Source organism: Pholcus phalangioides, unplaced genomic scaffold (genome assembly GCF_987345545.1).
Source record: "Pholcus phalangioides strain wild (caught in Gottingen) unplaced genomic scaffold, Ppha-v1.0 ptg000015l_1, whole genome shotgun sequence".
In the NCBI taxonomy this organism is placed as follows: domain Eukaryota; kingdom Metazoa; phylum Arthropoda; class Arachnida; order Araneae; family Pholcidae; genus Pholcus; species Pholcus phalangioides.
Window position 1 is genome coordinate 86,669,001 of NW_028301608.1, and position 21,051 is coordinate 86,690,051.

The 21,051-nt window shown below is 37.9% G+C and overlaps 2 protein-coding genes across 7 annotated transcripts in view; one reads left to right on the forward strand and one right to left on the reverse strand.

Moving 5' to 3' along the window:
* LOC149076942 (uncharacterized) overlaps positions 1 to 21,051 on the forward strand; it is a 341,983-nt gene that overhangs the window by 97,483 nt on the left and 223,449 nt on the right. For all 6 annotated transcript variants that reach the window (XM_089244666.1, XM_089244668.1, XM_089244665.1 and 3 more), the window contains 2 exons: positions 527 to 1,621; positions 12,498 to 12,759. In XM_089244666.1, coding sequence (XP_089100792.1) covers positions 527 to 1,621; positions 12,498 to 12,759 — 1,357 coding nt within the window. The remainder of the gene's footprint in view (positions 1 to 526; positions 1,622 to 12,497; positions 12,760 to 21,051) is intronic.
* On the reverse strand, positions 14,522 to 17,297 carry LOC149076943 (uncharacterized). Its single transcript, XM_089245370.1, has 3 exons — positions 16,973 to 17,297; positions 14,795 to 15,091; positions 14,522 to 14,690 (listed from the first exon to the last, which is right to left on the reverse strand). Exons 1-3 carry the CDS (start codon positions 17,173 to 17,175, stop codon positions 14,522 to 14,524), a joined length of 669 nt encoding a protein of 222 aa, XP_089101496.1. The 5' UTR covers positions 17,176 to 17,297.

Below are 21,051 nucleotides of genomic sequence, written 5' to 3' on the forward strand. Positions count from 1 at the left end.
TATTAACTAGAAAAAAATATTTTTCTCTCATGACAGCACTTGATTTATTTTCCTGAAGATGTGAGATTCCAAACTTAATTTACAAAACAAAAAATTTCATTCATTTATGTATGTCGTAAATTTAAATTTATCAAATCGTCTATTTTTAAGGAAGAATAAAATTTAATTTTTTTTTCAATTTTAATATTGTTTCTGTGGACATGGGTAAATCCAGGAAACATACAGTAAAATAATTTTTTTCATGAATTTTTTGGTCTATATCTCTTAAACTTATTGATCAGAAAAAGAAGAAACAGAAGATAAAAATTGAGAAAATAAATCAAAATTTGAATTCGGCTGGTAAATGGTTAAATGTGTACTGAGATATACCGAGTTCTTACTGTATTTGGAAAAATTAAAGGTTGCAACTTAAAGAAAATTGATTTTTTTTACTGAAAAGTATTACTAATACAATTGGATGCTTTTCAAAAATGGTGCGTATTCATAATCAACTTTCGTTGTTTTTCTTTCTTTCTTTTTGGTACAGATGTTTACAAAAGTTTCTATGGCTCAATCCACGCCTGTTTCGCCCTATGTGCCAGCAGCTATCACCGCCGATAAGCAAGTTATTGATGCAAAACCTGACTCATCCGTACCGCCGAAAACACCATCGCCTCCACCGATACCAGCAGTGTGCTCTAAAGTCTGGTCACAGACTAAACCCGAACTGATCACACCAAAAATTGAACAAATCACATCTTTAACTGACTTACCAATCGAGGAGTCCCATGAACTACCTTTAGTGGAGTTTCCAGAAGACATCGAAACAAAAGTAAAAGAACCTGAGGTAGTCCCAATCACTAGTGCGACTAAAACTTCTGTACAAACGGAAAGTTTTGTGAAACAGACATCTCTCAGGTTCTCAGAGCAGAAAGATTTGGATAGTAAGGAAAAAGAAAAACCAACTATCAAGACGACTATCGAAAAAGAAAAAATACCCCACGTGATGCAAAATGGAACTTCACCTATGCATGTAGTGTTTGATTCTAAACAATCGGCAGAAACTGTAAAAGCAGAAAACATAATTTCTAGCTCGAGGACAGAAACAACACACAGCTTCATGAGTAGCAAATCTGAAACAAAAGTTATGTCATCTACGGAGAGTTCATCTTCTGTTGGTTCCAATAAGGAACAGTCAGTGACTCGTATTCCAGTTTGGAAACCATCAAAACTGAGCGAGGCACCCGAAGAAAAATCTAAATCATCACCTTCTCATCCGTTTGAGAATGATGCTGTGCTCAAATCCGCCGATATAACGCATTACAGAGACACTGAAGTGATACCCTTTTCTGAGACCGGTATCCTCACTTCAGCGCCAAGAATGGTCGATGGTTACTCCTCAAAAAGCTCTATCACTCAGTCTTATAGTAGTTTTAGGAAAGAAGAGACGATAACGACTAAAAAATCTGAGACCATCACTGAAAAGTCACAGGTTATGGATGGTAAAGTTACTAATGCGTTCGAACCGAAACCTATCATAAAGAAAGAGACGAAGAGTGATTCACCGAAGCCCAAGAAAGAAGTGGTGATCGAAGAAGAGCCGGTTGTTGGAGCCGAAGTGAAGCCTCCCGTATTTTCCAAGGTGAGGGGCACTGAGTCATTCTGGAAGATTGCCTGAATCAATCCTATTAGTGTTACTAGAACAGTGGTTGCCAACATGTTTGGGTGTTTTGTAAATAACTTTTTTATGAGTGAGGCTTATTAATAGAGTTTATATACAATCAATAAATTTTACGATATTATTTATAAGCAGAGCGAGAAGTGAGAGTCCGGAGAAACGATTCGATTTAAGTTGCTTTGTTCAGGGTATGCATTGAGAAGTGTGTATGTTTAAGTTTATGAAAAGTTATCTTCAAAACAAATTTTAGGCTTTTAAAATTAGAACTTTGGTCCAAATGAAAAAAAAAAAAATCAGTATAGTTTTTTATTATTATCTCCTAAATTCTGCTTAGGTTTCAGTACTCTATTGTATGTGTATTTATAGTAAATAGGGCTGAGAATCGATTGCAATTTTTAAATGGTAAATCAAAACTCTTTAATCGATTGATCGACTGCTTAATCGAATTTTAATCGCATATTTTTCATACCTATGTAATATTAATTGATGCTATGAAAATATACTTTTCTCCCGGCCTGGCGAATATGATTCACCATACAAGGTTTCCCAAAGTTGATTATCCCCTAGAAACTCCTTCCAAATATACCTGTGAGGAGAGGAGCTGATGTTTCAAAGTATACGGAGAAACTAGATCCCAAGTGGAGACAATAAATGTTTGTCTTTTCTTCCGAAATTCCCATCCAATTCAATTCGAATTTGAAATAATCAGTTTTCGTTAAATCGACTTGTATTTCCCCCATGTCGAAATATTTGATCAAAATATTGATTCAAATGTTTTTAAATACGGTCATTTACGTAAAATATTATGTATTGGTACATTATTCTAAGACATCAGATCAGTTTCATTAAAAAAATCAAGTTAAATTACAAACTTTTTATACAAATTTTAATTGGATTGATCGAGTCAATTAGCTCAACTAAAGTTTTTTAACTGAGGTTAACAATATTGATCGATTAGTAGGGCCAGCCTTGATAATAAATGAGAAAAGGTCGGGATAAAATTTATTTAATTTTATCTGTATGAGAGAGAACCCAGAATTATCATTATCAAACTATTTATTCCACCCCCGTTCTTTGAAATTTTGAATTTTTTTTTTCTTTTCATTCCCCCCCCCCCCCCACCTTCAACTTAAGATAAACCCATAGAATCCTATACTAAACCCAAAGCTTCTACCGCTCTCTTGAGAGTAATATTGCCCATTTTTTGGGAAACATTGATTTCGATCAGTGTTTCCTAAAGTGGGCAGTATCGCCCCCTAGGGAATGACAGAAACGTCTAGGGGGAGGCGGTAGAAACTTTGAGTTTAGTATCCTTTGTGTTTGGGAGGAGGGCGATGAGAAGAAAAATTTGATGAAGAAGGAGACGATGGAATGAAAAGTTTGGGAAACTGATTTAGATGGATGGTTAATTGGTTATTGCTACATTTGCTCATTTTATTTTCTATTCATACATCTATCTTTGTTCTATAAAACGAATTTAATTTGTACGATTAATTAACAAAAAAAGCGACCCACTGCATAAGGTTCTATTTCATTCTCATAAAATTCAATTTTCTTTCCTTTTTCTTAAAATAATTCTTTTTTTGTATATATATATATATATTTGAAAGAAAAAGTGAGCAGCACTAGCGCTTTTGTCAAAAGATATTGAAAAAAGTATCTCTTCATTTTTTTATCTTCATTTCTCTTGTATTTTATCGTACTATATACACATCCTTTCAGAAAAATACAAAATAAAATACATTTCAATATTTATAAAAGATGAAGACCATAATTTATAAAAATACTAGTTTACTTTTATTTTCATTGGAAATCATACACATAATCGTCGTGCTCCACAAAAAGTATCACGAGGCTTATAAACGTAAATTACACGATTCAGATATAAACTGCAACGTACACACAGAATTTTTGAAATAATGTCAAAAATTTTGTTTGTAAATTCCTCTTTTGTTCAAAGCTTCAACCTACAATTCAGAATATATTGAGACAAAATATTTTTCACAATAGAAGAAGAGAGTATATCGCGTTAATAAAAGTATGTATATAAATAGAACAATTAGCAAAAACTGTAATTAACACTCCATTTAAGGAAACACAGACTTCATATCCGAACAGACTGAATTTTTATTGTCACATATCTCAATGCATCTCTTGAAAAGTACTTCTACTGGTGAATGTGCTGTCTCATTGCTTTGTTATTAGTGCTGTCAGCAATGTGTGCCTGGAGTGTTCCCGACATGCTCAAATTTTTACCGGTGTACGAAGGGGTTTCTAATAAATGTATACTGTTCTCATATGTGTTTATAAAATAAAGAACGAAATGCACAATCAACTGCACCAAAATGTTGTATGAAAATTTATTTAAATTGCCTACGCTTTTGTTTTCGCTAGAAGTTTTTTTCCTTCATTTTATATTCTTCAAAGACGCAGCAATATAAAATAAAAAAACTTTTTCAATAATTCTCAAAATCGATCATGAGAAAATTCTGATTAGTTTTTCACATGAAGATAAATCCTTCAACAATTTGTGGTCATATATATATTTTTTTTAATTTCGATCATTGTATAGGGGATTTATTTTTCACATCTTCATAATATGTCAAGTGATTTTTTTTAGCAAGCACTTCACTTGATATTTCCCTTAATGTAAAAATCGATCATTATTAAATAGAAGAGCTAAATATTGATAATAAGTAAAAGTAAAAAAAATTTTTTTTTTCTTTTGATTTCCATGTTAACTGCTTCTTTAAGAATTACTTGGTCTTTTTCATAATTCAATTATATAATTGCGTTTCACACAATTACTAATGCTCATTGAAAAACCAGGATATTTCAACTTATAATATGTTAAAAAAAGCGATGATAATTAAGTAAAATTATAATTAATCAAATTAATATAAGTGCCTAATTCAAAATCGTTACACTGATATTTTAGATCTGATGTTTTCTTTTGTTTTGTTCGTTCAAATCTTTATGGATAAATACTCTGTAAGCAGTACTTCCACATATTTATTTTTCTGGGTATAAGAATCTTGCACTTCTACATTGAGTACATTATGAACTTTTATTATAATTTGACTTATAAAAGATCTTACAAAAGACTAATTTGATCCTTAATGTAATTAGTTTCAATTATTGTTGTACTGAGGAAACTTATTGGGAACTTGATCTGAAGAAATTTGATTTTTCAAAGAGATATAGCACGTAGGAAAATTATATACTTGATTAAACAAAGAAAAAAAACCATACAAATATTTGTAGTTATTTGAGCAACAAAAGGGGGGGGGGGCTTGCTGGCCATATCGTTACCATACCTACATCCAACTCAAGAGATTATTTGACGTTGATAAACCCCCAGAAAAAATTATTTCGGATCTTTCTTTCCTCCTCAGGGCCACATGCGATGTACACGTAATTACATTCATTCAATCAAAATTTCTATCAAATCACTTAATGAAATATTATAATACTTTATAAATAAAATTACTGTTTTTTTACGTTTTACAATAAAATATACGCTTGGAAAATATTACATTAGGTAATTCAATGATACATTTCCTAATAATCCAACACTGTTAATGAAATTCCTGTTCAAGATGAGAAACTAAATTTCAGATATAAATTAGTTGAAGTTGTAACGACTAATTAAATCCTAAAATGTAAAAAAAAAATGAAATTATCATTCAAATGACATCAAGTCAGACATAAAAAATCATTAAGAGTGTCTAATTATATTAGTTTTTTATATATAACATAAATTTTTTTATCAAAAATGAAACCTTAAACATGTGAGAACAGTTTCTATGGCAGCTTTTTTATTTACATATAGTTTTAATGCAGAGACTTTAAGTTTAAAAAGCATTCATTATATTTATATGTAATGTTTTTTTTTAATCAATGATTTGTTGGGAATTGCTGCTCTAGTTTATCTTCCCTTGTCCGTTGTTCTGCATGATGTAGTTATGTGAATGTGTAGCCATTCCTTTTTTGTGTTATATTAACATTGTGCACGAATTTTGCATGGATCAATATCTAACAATATATTTGTTTTTTAGACTTCATTAAAACTATTCTTTATTGTTATTGCGTTATTTTGTGTGTTTTTCTTTTTTTTTCTTTTGCTCAGTTGTTTGCTATAATAATTTTGCTTTGTTTTTTTCAAATAAAGATTTTTGAAAAGGCTTTTCTCTATATAGAAATAAAATGAAAAAATCACTGCTCATATATACAGGGTGTCCCATTTAACTTCATGAATAGTATCAAATTTCATAAAAATCGAAGGAATTGGTATATTTAAATGCGGTTTGCGAAAAAAATGTTATGCTCACGAAGCGGGAGGGGGGTTGATACGGAAAAATAAAGTTCACAATTTTTGTAGATAGAGGGTGCTGCGCGAAAGCAAATCACTGGAAATGTGCAAATCAGAGTTCTACAAAATGCAGTGTGTATGATTACCAGTCCATTTCTGAATTTTCCTGTTACTGACGCTTACATAAGGTATTGTGATGTTGAGATCAGTGAATAAAGCACTATTGGTGAAGTTGTTTTTATTTTGCCACGAATAGCAGGCTGAATCTTTACGAACATTTCGGATATAGAAGAGATTGAAGGAAAGTCCAGGTCAAATCACTCCTGCCGGACTGGTTTCCAGTGCCCCATATCGACAAAAATGTGAACTATTTTTGTACCAAAAAGAAACTCCTCCTTCGTGAGACTAACTTTCCACAAGCCGCGTTCAAATATACTGACTTTTTTAACTATTTACGAATTTATGGGTCACCCTGTGCATTAATTGCACAGAATGCATTTAGTGTAGTTACTGGATATTTTACAGTTACGTTCAAGTTTTTTTTTTATGAAATGGTACGATCTGGTAAGCTACTGTTCAGAGACTAAACCTCAAGAGGTAGTGAGGACATCTAAAACAGAGTAAGACATATAAGTGAATAAATATGTAGGGTGTCTGGGCCGTAGATATCCAAAAGTAAACGGATTTATAGTGAGGGAGAAACGCACATGATTACTTATAAATGTATGTTGCATTGAAGAGGGAAACTAACTCCCCAAGTTCATTTGTCGGTTAATAAAGTTGAATATGAGCACCCTTTGTTCCCTTCAGAGCCCTCCCGCTCTAATGGCTCTGTAGATATCCAAACGGTGTTCGATCTCTTTCCAACGGTGTTCGATCTCTTTAATAGCATTTGAGGTGTAATTAAATCAACTTCTGCTGAGATACTGTTTCGAATGATGTAGGAGGCATTACATTTCACTCTGTAACACCCGTTCGACTAACGCCATCTATAGCTACAAGTGTTGTTGCTTTTACTAAAATTCAGCTTGCCTAAGCACTCACTGAACCTTGGTGTTGTGGCGTCCACATGCTACTACTACTACTAAACCGTACATGCAAAAATCGAAACATTCCTCTGAGAAGTTGGAAAACCATGGCAAACAAACTTCAGCCGACCACAGCGTCCCAATGATGGCAGTCAGCACAAATGCTCTGTAAAGCGTTTCAAAGCTGCTGTCGTCAATGCGCATGCTTGATATTGGTAGAAAATGGATAAAACTTGTAAAACTTGTATTTTCTTTTTTTCGTTCTACTTTCATAACTAACCGATAATATCATTATAAAAAGCTATTTTTTAATACCTTCAGCAAAGACACACAACGTCAGAAATGAAACCACATAAATGAGAATTTGATTTTTCTTTTTTCCACCATCATGTGCAAATATAATCTGTACCGTTGTACTTTGACCTCACTCAAAACATGATATCAGCTTCATCTGCGCAAGTTATGTGTTTCAACCCTTTTCCTCTCTCTCTCTCTTCCCTGGGTCACAGCATCAAGAGGATAGCTTTGTAGTCATAATGACAGTGGCAGTCAGCCAAAGTCGATTTCTTGCGGTTTTCCAACTTGACGAGAAAATGTGAGATGACTAATAATTTAAAAAAGTCTCTCCTTAGTGAACAACATATATTAAAAAATTACCCTCATTTGACAATTTCTCACTTCCGATTCGGAATATGGATGACAACACTTTTTGAACACGTAACACAATTCAGACATACTATACACGTACCCAAGGATGGTCTTAAGTATTTTGCAGCCCGGAGCAAAAACAGCTTTGCGATCCTATAAAACAGTTTTTTCCATTCCCAGCGTCCATGAACATCTCGATGCACGTCAGGTTTACATTGGCTTTCGAGAATTGGTATATTTGTATCCGGTTTGCGAAAAACCATTCCACGAATGGTTGTTTTTTTTGTTATTTTTTTGCATAAAAAAAAATTATAAAGAATGGAAATCAAATTTGTCGATAGAGAGCCGAGAAAAACCAGCCCGACAGGAGGGATTGAACCTGAACATTTCTTCTGCGTCCGAAACGTCAATCATTACACTTCACATCTGAAATATAGATGGCAGAACTGAGCAATCAAACACAACACTAGATACGCACTCACACTTCCGGCACAACTCACTCGGTCGTGAATTGACCATAGATGGCGATAGACCTCAGTTGTGCTCGATTTGAAAGAAAGATAGAAAAGCAGATTCAAACTAATAGGTGTTGGATAAAGTGTTCCATTGAGAAATCAACTTTCAAAATATCTGGGCTTGTCAATGCTGAAATAAGAAACTTTTGGGAAGGCAAGATATCCCGTCAATGTAGCTTAAAGGGTTAATAAATTTCAATATCGCGCTTGGTGTTTTTTCATCAACAGCTGCGGAAAAACTCTCGAGAATGAAAATTTTCAATCATTCTGGTCTCAGATCCATCTCCTAATACGCAAATACAATTATTCTTATAAGAAACCGATGCCTTTCAGCGAGATCATTGATCATTTTTGTCGCCCCGCGGTCATTTTATGCACACGAGGGCTAATTTTAGACCGGGACCTACAACTTATTGCCGATTTCGAACGGCAGGCTTGTTTTTATACTCATCAAGCGCTAACCCCTCGATGGGGGACTTCCTGCGGTAGCAATTTTTTTCAGCGGTTATATCGCCGTTTCAGTTGTACCCCTGTGACAGGAAATGTTTCTGACAAGAACGAACCGGATATCGAACTCGCGACACCTCTAAACATCCTTTGGTACTTCAAGCGAGTATCTTATCGACCTGGACTACTGTGCCCCTTTCATTGAGAGCAACGAGGTCTGCAACACGATACTTACACAATATGAAAATTCGGACATTTGTCATTTTCACCTCAAAATATGGAAGGCAGATAACAGCACCAGTGCAATACGGAAAAAGAGCATAACTCTAACAACATGAATACGTTAGGATCCCGCGTATACACACCCAACACATTCCAGCATGTACCAATTCATTAGAAATTCCCCAGAGAGATATTTACGAGTACATCTACAGGGTGTCCCATGAATTCATAAATAGTTTAAAAACTCATAAAAAATTAAAAGAATCGGTAAATTTGAATGCGGTTTGCGAAAAAATTATTCTCACAAAGAGGATTTTTTTTTAATATAGAAAAAAATAGTGTAAATTGTGTCGACAGAGGGTGCTGCACGAAAGGAATTTACTGCAAATATGCAAATCAGAGTCCTATAAAGCGCAAGGTTTACGATCAACAACTCATCTCTGAATTTTCCTGTTACTGGCGCTTACATAAGGTTTCATTGTGATGTTGACATTCACGAATTTTAACTCAGCCACGAATAGCCATTTTAAGCTTTACGACCATAGAGATCCGTTTACGCGATCCCATCTATAAGCTCTCGCTGTTGCATACACTGTGGGCCAATCAGCTTGACTACCGTCAGCTCCTGGCCAAGCAGAATTTTTGAAAAAAAATTTTACAATGCGACATCTAGTTTCGTATCTTAAACTGTCACGCTCGCACAGGCGTTCATTTTTAGAGTGAGGCACGCTGACCGAAGACTGTAGGGAAGATGTTTGTGGATGAGACAAAGCAAAAAACCATCAGCTCATTTGTGATAACGCGACAATGAATAAACAAAACTCAAAATGTTTGCTCGTAATGCGAATCATCGCTTTTCTTCAATGTCTTCGGACACAGAAGAGATTGAAGAAGTTTTTTCACCCTCGATCGGAAAGAACTTAAACTATTCTTTTTTCTTCACCATAAAAAAAAAAATTCCCCTTCGTGCGAACCACCAAAAAACATTAAAATACAATACATCAGTTCTTCCAATTTTTATGAATTTTTAAACTATTTTCGAATTGATGGGACACCCTGTATTCTGGTAAGTAGTAGTGGATGCAATGGCGTTATGTGTGCAAAACGTCTGTTATATTTTTCAACAGTTTTTTTTTTTATTCATTTTTTTCATGAAACCGATTTATTATTTGAAATTAAGAATTAAGAAGTTCAAATACATGAATGTGTTTAGGTAATTTTATGTTGATGAGTTTTGAAGAAATATATATATCATCAAAATTTGTTTATTGGAGAAGCTCTTGACCACATCTATCTCATTCATTTTTAACCTCATGCAGTAAAACCTCTCTTTTGCGGTCAACACAAAAATAAATCGTACGTAAAAGAATGGTGACCGTTAGTCAGGGGTTTGAAAAGCATAATTCTATCATACAAGGGGAAATTATTATTTATCTGTAAAAGAGGGATGATCGCATCTGAGGGGGTTTCCGTTATAAGGGATTTTATTGTATATTCCTTACGGTGGGTAGCACTACCGCGAATTATACAATACAGCTGTTCATCAGTTGATTCAGTGTTGGTTGAAACCCCACCGTCGCCGCAGTAGTGGTCGGCAGAAGTTGGTTTTCTGCGGTTCCCAACTTCGAGGCGCGAATGCGAGTCGATCTTCCCGTTAAAAAATCTCGCCGCAGAGAGCAACAACGGTATAATCATTCATTCATTACACTTCACTCACCGAGTTGAGAAAAAAATTATAGTTTAAAAAATTGATTGCAGGTGGCAGCACTACACATAACAAGCATTACACAGAAGCAAACTTCACGGAAGGTTCACTATACGTACACAGACACTTTCCAACATGTACCAATTCGTTAGAAGTTCCGTAGAGGAATATAGCCAAGGTGCATGTCTGGTTTAGTAGTAGTTGTTCGTGAATAGGATTTTTAGAAATTTATATACAATTACCGAAAACGGCGTCAAAACACCATAAATGAAATTTAAAGGAAATCAAATTTATCTCACACTTCATAAATAATGAAACCTACAACAGAGTTTTTTTTCCTGTTTCCGTTTTTTGGATGTTTACATTCGCAAATGTATTTTCAAAGGGATTCAACGTATACTAACTGCAACGTCCACTGCTGCCAACCATATTTCTATGGGTAGATTATTTGATTGTTTTGTTACTTTTTGTTCTCGCTTATTATTATTGGGCAGCTGTATTTAGGCTATGACAACCATATTTTTATTTTTTATTGGGTTAATCTTTTATTGTTCATTTTCCTTTATTTTTCCCAGCCACCTTGTTGGCCAATTTGCCTGTTTTTGTTTCTGATTTTGTATTTGTATTTTAAATTTAGTCATTCAACGCCAAAATTGAAAATCTGAGAAGCACAGCTAACCCAAAATGAATCTTCCTCTCATCACCCATAATTGAGCACCGCAAAATACGTTCCTTGTTTGATTTACTATAACATTGCAGTACTTATCTGAAACAGAATAACACTACAATTCAGCCAGTAGAATTCGTCAATTTTACCAGGTTGAGGGAACACTGTTAGCCTATTTAAAATACGTATATTGTAAAAGGCTTTAATATTATTAGCCTTCTCCGCGCTTTTATAAATTTTATTGACCCGCATTATAGCTGGCGCAGTGGGTGGACAGTGGAATAACCAAATGCTCTTTAAAATAATACGTTTTTTCAAGAAGACTTTTTCTTCATTTTTGTGCAAGTGATAGTCTCCCCCACTCAACTCCCAGAACAATAAACTGAGGAAGAGAAATACTCTCTCATCTTCTCTGTTATATTTATATTGTACACATATTCCTGAAATTCTTCCAATTGGCATACACCCCAGAAGGGAAGGAAGAAAAAGGTATTAATTTCAAACATCGTCTCTCTCTCTCCATCAAATATGAACAAAAGCTATCTCCGCTTACTACTTCGCCAAACATCAACTCTGGCCATATTGCTATATTGCAATTTACTGCCATTAATGAGACAGTTTGGAAATGAAGGCGCTGTCTATCGGTGGTCGCCTCAAGTTCGTTAGGGGAAAATATCTTATCTATATCCTCCCTCGGATTCGAACCCAGGACCGTGACAGCAAGTCACGGCCGCTTACTGGCAGTTGATCTACAGGTTCGGGGGGGGGGGGGGAATAGAAAGCATGTCCTTATAGGAAGAGAAAAACTACAAAGCATCTGGGCTCTTCATTGCCGAAATACAGTCAAACCTCGTTAATGAGTCACTCTTGGGAGAGCAAAAATATGACTTGGTAAGCGGAGTGACTCGTTAAGCGGAGTAAGCCATAGCTGTGCCAATTCCAATTGGGAGTTTCAAAAAGTGACCCGGTAAGCGGAGTGACGTGTTAACCGGGTGACGCAGTAACGAGGTTTGACTGTAATAGGGTTTTAAGGAGGAGAGATGCCTCGTAATTGCCGAAAGTCAAACCATCAAATTACGGAAGATATCTCGTGAATGCCGCTGAGAGAGAGTGTAGAGAAAACGAATATTGTTTTAAGTCACCTGGAACTGAATAAAGAATGTGGGATATAAACTGCATGATTTGTAATAAAGGAACTTCAGAAACCTAAACACTATGAAAAAACGACCGCATACTTAAAAAACACTACTTTCGGAAAAACCTTAGTATTATCCCGTTTCTTCCCATGAATATTAGGTTTTGACGGATATGAAAGCCCCCAAAAAAGGCAAAGTTATCCTCCAGTGCATCGCAGAAGGAACTCCGCCGCCTACCATCAAATGGTTCAAGGACCACGAGCAGATAACAGCCTCCGAAGAATATCAACTGACTTTCCAAGAAGGACTCTGCTCGCTGTGCATACCAGAAGCTTTCCCGGAAGATAGCGGCAAGTATACCTGCACAGCTACCAACATTGCCGGTTGCAAAACAACCTCAGCTTACCTCGTCGTACACGCAGGTAAGATTGCAAACAGCAGATGAATTTCGTTATTTTTTACGTTCACCATTCATGGCATTTCTTAAATGCATGTAACAATCTAAAACACGAGCTTTGTGCTTCTGCGCCTAGTAAAGTCTATTTTGATCAAGGAAATTGTATCTGCTGATAAATATGCACGGTCACAACTGCAGGAACGAAAATTTACTCTGTCAACCGGGTACCCATTTTGGTGATTTATGGAAAATTCCCCCCCCCCCCGGCAAAAGTCACCGAAAACAAATCGACACGAGTGAGTGAGCTAGTGATTGAACAAATAAGTGAGCAAGCAACGACCGAGTGAGGGAGTCAGTGAATGAGCGACCTAGTGAGTGAGTGATATGATATACCTGGTGAGTGAGTGACAAAATGAGCTACATAGGGAGTGAGTGATAAAATGAGCTACCTATATAGTGAGTGAATGAGCGAGGTACAGAGTGAGTGAATAAAAGTGAGAGCGAAATAGCTCTAAAAACAAGCTGGTTTTGCAGTCTCTCTCTCCCACTCCCTTGCTGACTGAACCATTACCTTGCTCACACACTAACTCACCCACTTGGCCACTTGATTATTTATTCACTCACTCATTTCCTCACTTGCTCATTCATAGTCTAGCTTAGTTGCTCATCAACTGACTCATTTGCTCACTCATTGACTCATTTGCTCACTCATTGACTCATTTGCTCACTCAGTGACTCATATGCTCACTCACCCAATCACTTCATTGCTGAACTAACCCATTTGCTCAATTTTGTTCTTCCCCCGCCCCATAATTTCGAACGCAAATAGTGCAAATTCAACGCCCTTCCTGATCCAGCGCCTGGGACATCAGAACCCCCCCCCCCCCGGCATTTCCCCCAGTTACAGTCCTGTAAAGCTTGATAAGGGGAAAATGGTATGAGGTCTTCATAAGAATAAACACTGCGACTGGTCGTCCACTAGAAGCGATAAACCAGTCGCGCGCAGTTGTCTGTATTCGTTCTCTTTGCACAGAAAGTAAGACAATGTCATCCACTGCACACGATCTTGAGCGAGCGACATCAGCAGATGAGCGGGAACCACGATGAACCCGCTTAACTTGGGATGTCGGCATCTGGTATCATCTGCGCATGCGCAGTATGGTTGTTTCGTGGTTTTTTGTGTTTTTTTCGCTTCGTTTTCTATCGTTCTGTATCTCTCTCGGGCATACGAGTCTCTTTCTCTCCTTCCCCGCGTGAGCATGAAAGCTCGAAATTTGATAATTGCCGTTTATGGGTTGTGATAGTAAGTAGTAATCGATTAAACATAATTATTAATTTACTGTAAACAAGAACACCTTCTCAGAGTTTGTGCCAGATGTCTCATAACTTTTGGACTTTAATTATTTTTTCAAAAAGTTACGTTTTTCAATATTTTCTCAAAATTGTATAACAAACACACTCCGTCTGCATGGAGTTCAGTCGTGATCCGAATATCGTGTAAAAGGTCACTTTCAGTTGACGACGGCAGACGCCCTTTGTCGTCGGACTTAATGTCGGTTGTTGCCGCTCGCGTAGCTTCTCGCATGTTGTCGCTTCCAGGGGACAACCAGCCTAATATTTCTGTCTTTAGCTCACTAAATAGTTGACAAAGCATTCATTAAAAAGATACGGTCTCGATTATTCAATCACTATCGGTAATAATATGTATTCGCATCAATAAATTACAGAAAGAGATTTTGGAACACAATTTTGAAGGGCGCGTGTGCCCCTTATCCAGCACCTACATACTATTTCCGTCTCAGACGCTTAATGTACATGACAAAAGCAGCTAATGGTCCGAATTTGCGCCGGATGCGTTCCACTTCTTTTTCGCAGGGAGTGCGGCAATCGGCCGGGACCATGAAACTTTGGTATCCATCTAGAGGTCCCAATGGAGCCTCAAAAATCACCTCGAATCTGCAATATCAAATGGGACACAACATTGAATATCGTGACTTCAGTGGTGTGTGTGTGTGTATTACCGAACCCGTGTGTGCGAAGGATTTTTAGATTACACTCACTTTTTGCCCATGAGTACGCGCTTGAAGCCGAAGTGTTCAAGGTACGCGGACGGTGGGTCTTCGCAGAGTGGGCAGGGAGGAACCAATCCACTTACGGCGGTTTCTTTCTTTTGGGCCAAGGCAACCATTTCTCGCCTCTCTTCTTCCATCCGTTGACGACGTTCTTGGATCCTTTGTTGCCAGTCTGAAGATCCCTTCGATTTCTTGGACAGTTCTCCGTAGTCTCTGTCAAAAACGCCCAACTCGATCTTCCTCGGGGGTCTTCTCATGGCCGTTGGCGGACGACGACCAACTGGTCTTCAGTAAAAATCAACACATTAAAAGTGATAAAAATCAAGAGAAAGTCACTCGTTATTTAAAATCAAGTGTCTTTCTGAATATTATGCCGAGGTAAACTTGGGGGGGGGGGGAAAGTTTGTTGCCTTCACCGGGAATCACACAAAAGACCTCTTGTAAACCTAGTAAGCGTACATACCACTGAGACATGACTTTTCTTCCCTTAAAACAAGCACAGTATCTTGACTTGCTGAGTAGAGACATTGCAGCCTCTCTTAACTTCAGCGATTGACCTCCATCCAGGTGGCAGATCATCACATCATCCATCTCTACTGCCGTCATCTGGAGGCCAATCGCCGAAGTTCAGAAAAACTGCAATGTCTCTATTCATCAAGTCACGCTACTGTGCGTGTTTCAAGTGAAGAGAAGTCATGTCTCTATATTACAAGGATCAGTGTGCTTACCCGATTTAGAAGACGTCCTTGGTTCAATTCCCGGTGGAGGCAACAAACTTTTCTTTCCCAAGTTTTCCTCACCATAATATCCAGAAAGTGTCTAGATTTATGTATCGTAGGACGAGAAAAAAACATTTACTCGTTATTATTTCAGGAAATACGCATCAAATTTATAAAGATCTTCCACTGATAGACAGGGCCATCTTAAAGCATGGGTTGACTCGAGCTGGCCTGGGGCCCTTAAGTGCATTCGGGGCCTTGTAATAATGAGATTTAGTGTTGTGATTTTTAAGAGCGAATATCTGAATCAGTGAGCAGTCAGTTTCAGCTAAGCAGAGGCCCTAGAATATTGCTATGACGGGGACCCATGGTGATGTTAAGGCGGCTCTGCTGACAGAAGTTTAAAAGAATGTGATAAAACAAAGCATTGGCACCTACCTGCAGGTCGCATCCCCTTTGCTAGGGCTTAGAAACAAATTAATTGAAAAAGTCGGAGTATGTCAATAATTATTATGCTAATGCAATTTTTCATCGAGGGGAAAAAATCAGATTTTTTTTTTAAGTTTTCTAATTTCATCAATTAAAAATATCGATAGTTACTATTTGCTCCAAAATTTCTCAATGTACTGAACAACGTTGTTTCTCAACTTGGGGCTACATGGCTGTCTTGAGGTCCTGGGATATTTTGAAAGAGGTCACGTGTGAAAATCAAGCGGAAGGGGGAACTAAGACGGGTGGTTAAAGGGGCTTCAGACAGCTGTGAAGAAAAAAAAGTTTAGATGTGAAAAATTAAAGTGAAATACTGTATAATGGGGCAAAATATGGATATTTTAAGAATTCAGCAGCATCCCAATAGAACCAGGGCCATCAAACCATATCCCAGAGGCCTCGTATTCATAGGGAGGTCTACATGATGCTTCCCAAATAAAAAAAATAAACTTTTTATCCGCTATAAATTTGCTGAAAACAGTCAAATTACTTATTGAAAAGCCCCCCCCCCCCCCATTGCTGAATGAAGATGGGGAGGGGTGTTCTGGGTAAGATAATAGGGGAAGAGCCGTCTAAACAGAATCATGGGCCTGCGGAATAAGTGGTGTTCTAGAGCTTCTATCTCTGGTTAGAAGTACGTTCCAAAAGGGGCCACAGGCGAATAAAAGGTAAAGAGACACTCCAGTAATCATTTGAAATTCGCGCGTGTCAATTTTTTTTTTTAAATTACAAATTACTGCTGCCATCTGTTGACGACAGACGAAAATCAAAACTAAATTTTGGTTAATAGGTGGCAGTGAAAGCTATATTCACTATTATTTCAATCAAGAGTTTAAAAAAACTTAAAAATCTAATTCTATAATGTGTGTGAAGATGTGAAGATGCATTCTTGATGATTATATAAATATGTGATATTAATGAAATCAAATCAAAACGAGAAGTACTGTATGATATTTACCTATCCTTTTCGGCTTTTTTCAGCCTTTCAGCCCAAACTTCATCGCTCTGGAATTTGAGTATTTTTTTCCTTTCTTTCTGAATTCCAAGCTTGACAGTGTCTTTTCTTCCCATGGCTTCTTGGACAACCGACTTGAATTCCTTCACGCCCGGTGTCTCCAACTCGCCCTTTTGAATCGATTGCTTGACTTTGGTTCGCCACATCGTTATGCCGATATCTATGGATTCGCTTCGTCAAGTTGCGTCCTGATTTTTGTATCTCGACTGGTTGATCTCTTGCCCTTTCTCCAACGTTTTGTGCCGCGAAAAGATCAGCTTACGGATTTATTTCGGTCAATGGACATGCACAATCTAGATGTCTTACACCCTTTTCAAAGACCGGTCTCTTTTTATGTCCTGTAACATTTATCGCCTTGATTTTTACACCAAGGCATCGATTAGAAAAAGATTTGCATTGTGAAACCAGTGCAATGGCCCGTATCTTGAAGAGACAAGCTGATCAAATGACTTGACGAGATTCGTAGCACCAAGTCCAAAAATAGGTGATAGTACCAAAAAGGTGAGTAAAGGTAAATGAATAATTCTTCAACCGCTTTGGATAGTACCATTGAGACCCCTTTCCATGTGTGAAAGAGATACCACAGACCATGCATGCCCAACCCATGGCCTTCGGATTCATCTGAGTTGATCCTTGACCTCAAACCTAATTTCATAAGAGTGAACTAAGCGGCACATTTACAGGTGACTCAAGTGGCCCGTGGTGTAGTTGCGCATCACTTAAGTGGCCGCGGCGCATTTTCCAAATCACGTGAGACCAGTGACAGATCACTTGAGAGAGACCTTACTTCATCACCGACTGTTTGATTCTCACAAGAGGTATTCAGCCGATGACCCAGTGTGACCCCGGCACAGTTTCGGATCACTTGAAAAAACAAGTGGCACATTCCCAGGTCACTAAAGTGACGCGATATGTTTATGGATCACTAAAGTGACACGTGGTATATATAACTCTGCGACACAGTTATAGAACACTTAAGCGGCTCATGGTGCAGTTCCACATCACTCACGTTGCCCGTGACAGTTCCAGATCACTCAAGCAGGTGACGACATACTTACAGATCACTTAAGTGGTACCGGCGGCACAGTTCCAGATCACTTGAGCGGCCCGGGGCACATTTTTGGATCATTTAAGTTATCCTCACCACATTTATGTATATATATCATGTAAATAACTTGCAGTGCTGTTCCAGATCACTTAATTGGCCCTCCTAAAGGTTGAGTACATGTAACAGAATATTATAGGCCTCATAACATAAGTGGATACAGAACACCCCCCTCGCTCCCCCAAACGGGGGGGGGCAAATCACCAAAGTATGCATACTGAACGCGGGGGGGGGGTGAATCTACCCCTCCATCTTTCAAAATTATGCTACTACTGTAATACAATTTTTTTTCACTGAACTGGAGGGGGTGGGGGAAGTCACTCCTATCACCCACTTCTGTATCCGCCTATGCCTGATAAATGCTCTTTACGTTAACATCAACTGATGGCACGGCCTGTTCCAACGACAATGAATCTGTAGAGTACATGAAGTCGATGAAAGTTTTGATTCGCGGAAAAGCCCGATTCGTTCTTTTATTCCAGTGTTTCTCAAAGTGTGGGTCACCAACCTTTGTCAGGGGCGTCACGGGGAGAGCTGTAGATATTGATTTGTGTGTCTATTTATGCTTTGAAGTGCTTCATTTATAAGTAAAAATATTTGCAAACCGGGTAGATGAATCATGGATTGGGCAAGGTAGCCACTGGTCTAATTTCATGGAGACTGCTTCCGTTTAGACTGCGAATGGCAAAACTCGCGGCGAATGTTCACCCTGAATACTTTCATGGAAGGTATGCAGTATTTGCCAGCAGGAAAGGAATGTTTTTGCTTCATGACTTGACAAATTGAAAAAGGTGCATTTGACTGACTGCTCCACCAAGTGGGACATACTGTGTTATATTTTTCTTAATGTTTCGAGCAGCAATTATAGATAGACATCTCCAGGAGGAAAGATATCGGTTGTGAAATCGCGTGTCTTTTTGCTGCAACAAAATTTTCACGCGTGGCGTAGGCGTACCCCCTCTCTGAATTTTTTTTTTTAAACTCTTGTATAGATATTTTTAGGTTTATCTCGTCTATTCGCACTCCTTCTCTTGGAGGAAGAGGAGGGAAAGAAGTACAAATGGCATCTCTCTATTTATCTATGCCTTCTACAAACCGTAAAGCATGATTCACCTAATGCGCAATAAGACCTAAAGTCGGACTTTATGTTGTTCTTTACAACTTTTTTTTGCCCCCTTCAAATTCCTGATTCATTGAATCTGTTTTGAGTTGGTGACGCTTGGATATGTTGATGGATGTCAGGACGTGAATTGCCATGAGACATCCTCGCACGTAGTATCTTTATGTCCTAATTTCTTTTTCTTTCTAGTTACGGTGATTAAATTAGCAACTGTTCCCCTGAGATGGAATACTTTTGCATGTGTATGGGAACCATAAGTATGATGCTACATTGTGATCTCCGTACCACAATGAAAGGTTCTGATCTTGTTCAGAATATTGATTTTGCAATGTGATGAGAATTAAATCTTTATGTTTGGGATGAATCCTGGTGTTACACCTATCGTCACGAATAGTAGAGATGAAACAGAATCCATCCGGTCCACTGATTCCCAACCGTTCGTGCTTCAAAAGTATCTATCCCCTGGAAATGCTTTAGAGCAGTTTTCCAAAACGGGCAACATCACCTCCTCGTGGGCATGGAACTTATGGATTTAACATAGTATCCTATGGGCTCACTTGAGCTGGGGGCGATAAGAAAAAAATTCCTGAAGAAGGGTGCAATGGGACAAAAAAGGTTGGGAAACTATGCTCTAAAGTTTAGAGCATACATGCTCAACCCATTGCTCGCACGCAAAATGTGGGCCCCTCGAAGTCATCTGATGTGGCGCGCGTGCATAGGGTCTACTCAACAGAACAGCATAAACCGTTTTCCATCGAACTTGTTTACTTCACAATTAAACATCATGACAACTTAACAATTGAATCCATGCAAACAGCTGTCAGCATGCATTTTAAAGTACGGGGTGGGCAAAAAAGTCCATAGAAACTTTAAAAATTCATAAAACCTGGAAAAATAACCGAAATAAAAAAATGGTTTGCAGGGTTAACATCGCTAAGGTCTTTTTGGCAGGAAAACAAAAATTAACTCAAAAAACAGCCAATCAGTAGCGCTGACGTACACAAGTTAAAGAAAAGTGTATCGATCCGGTCCATCCAATCTGTCGGAATTGAAAGATGCGATCCGCCGAAAGGTGTCATGTATACATCCGGACCTGCTGCACTCTGCCGTTGCTAGATTTGTGACTCGCCTGCAATGTGTTGTCCCCCTGAGCTGGTGGTCATGTGGAACACATACTGCTGTAATGAACGATTACGAGGCATTGTGTTCGTTATATGCGTATCTTTTCTTTGACTTGTGTGCGTCAGTGCCACCTATCGCCTGTTTTTTGAGATTTTTTCCTGTCTTAAAAAAATCCCGTGACCTAGCAATGCTAACCCTGCAAACCGTTTTTTATTTCGGTTATTTTTCCGGTTTTTATGCATTTTTAAAGTTTTTACGGACCTTTTGCCCACCCTGTACTCAATGACTTGAAATTTAGTTAACTACAAAAAGCTTAACATAATACTGTTTAGATCATTTAAGTGGCCCGCGACATGTTTTCAAACCAATGAAGTGGCCATCATTCTAAAAAAGTTTGAGTATCCTTGCATTAGAGGCTTGAGTACACTAGAAATTACTAAGGCGTGTGTTCTGTTTGCATACCCCCTCCCAAAAATCCGTGGAAAGCTTGTATGACCATAAAAGTGTATAGAAAGTTACGTTAGAATCCCCACACCTCTAGCAATGTGTAGGAGACGTGTGTTCTGTGTGCCTAGAAATGAGTAAGGGCTTGAATAGCCCCAGAAATGCGTAGGATGCTCGCGCGTATCCCCTTATAAATACGCTGAAGATGTGCGTATCTCTATAAATGAGGAG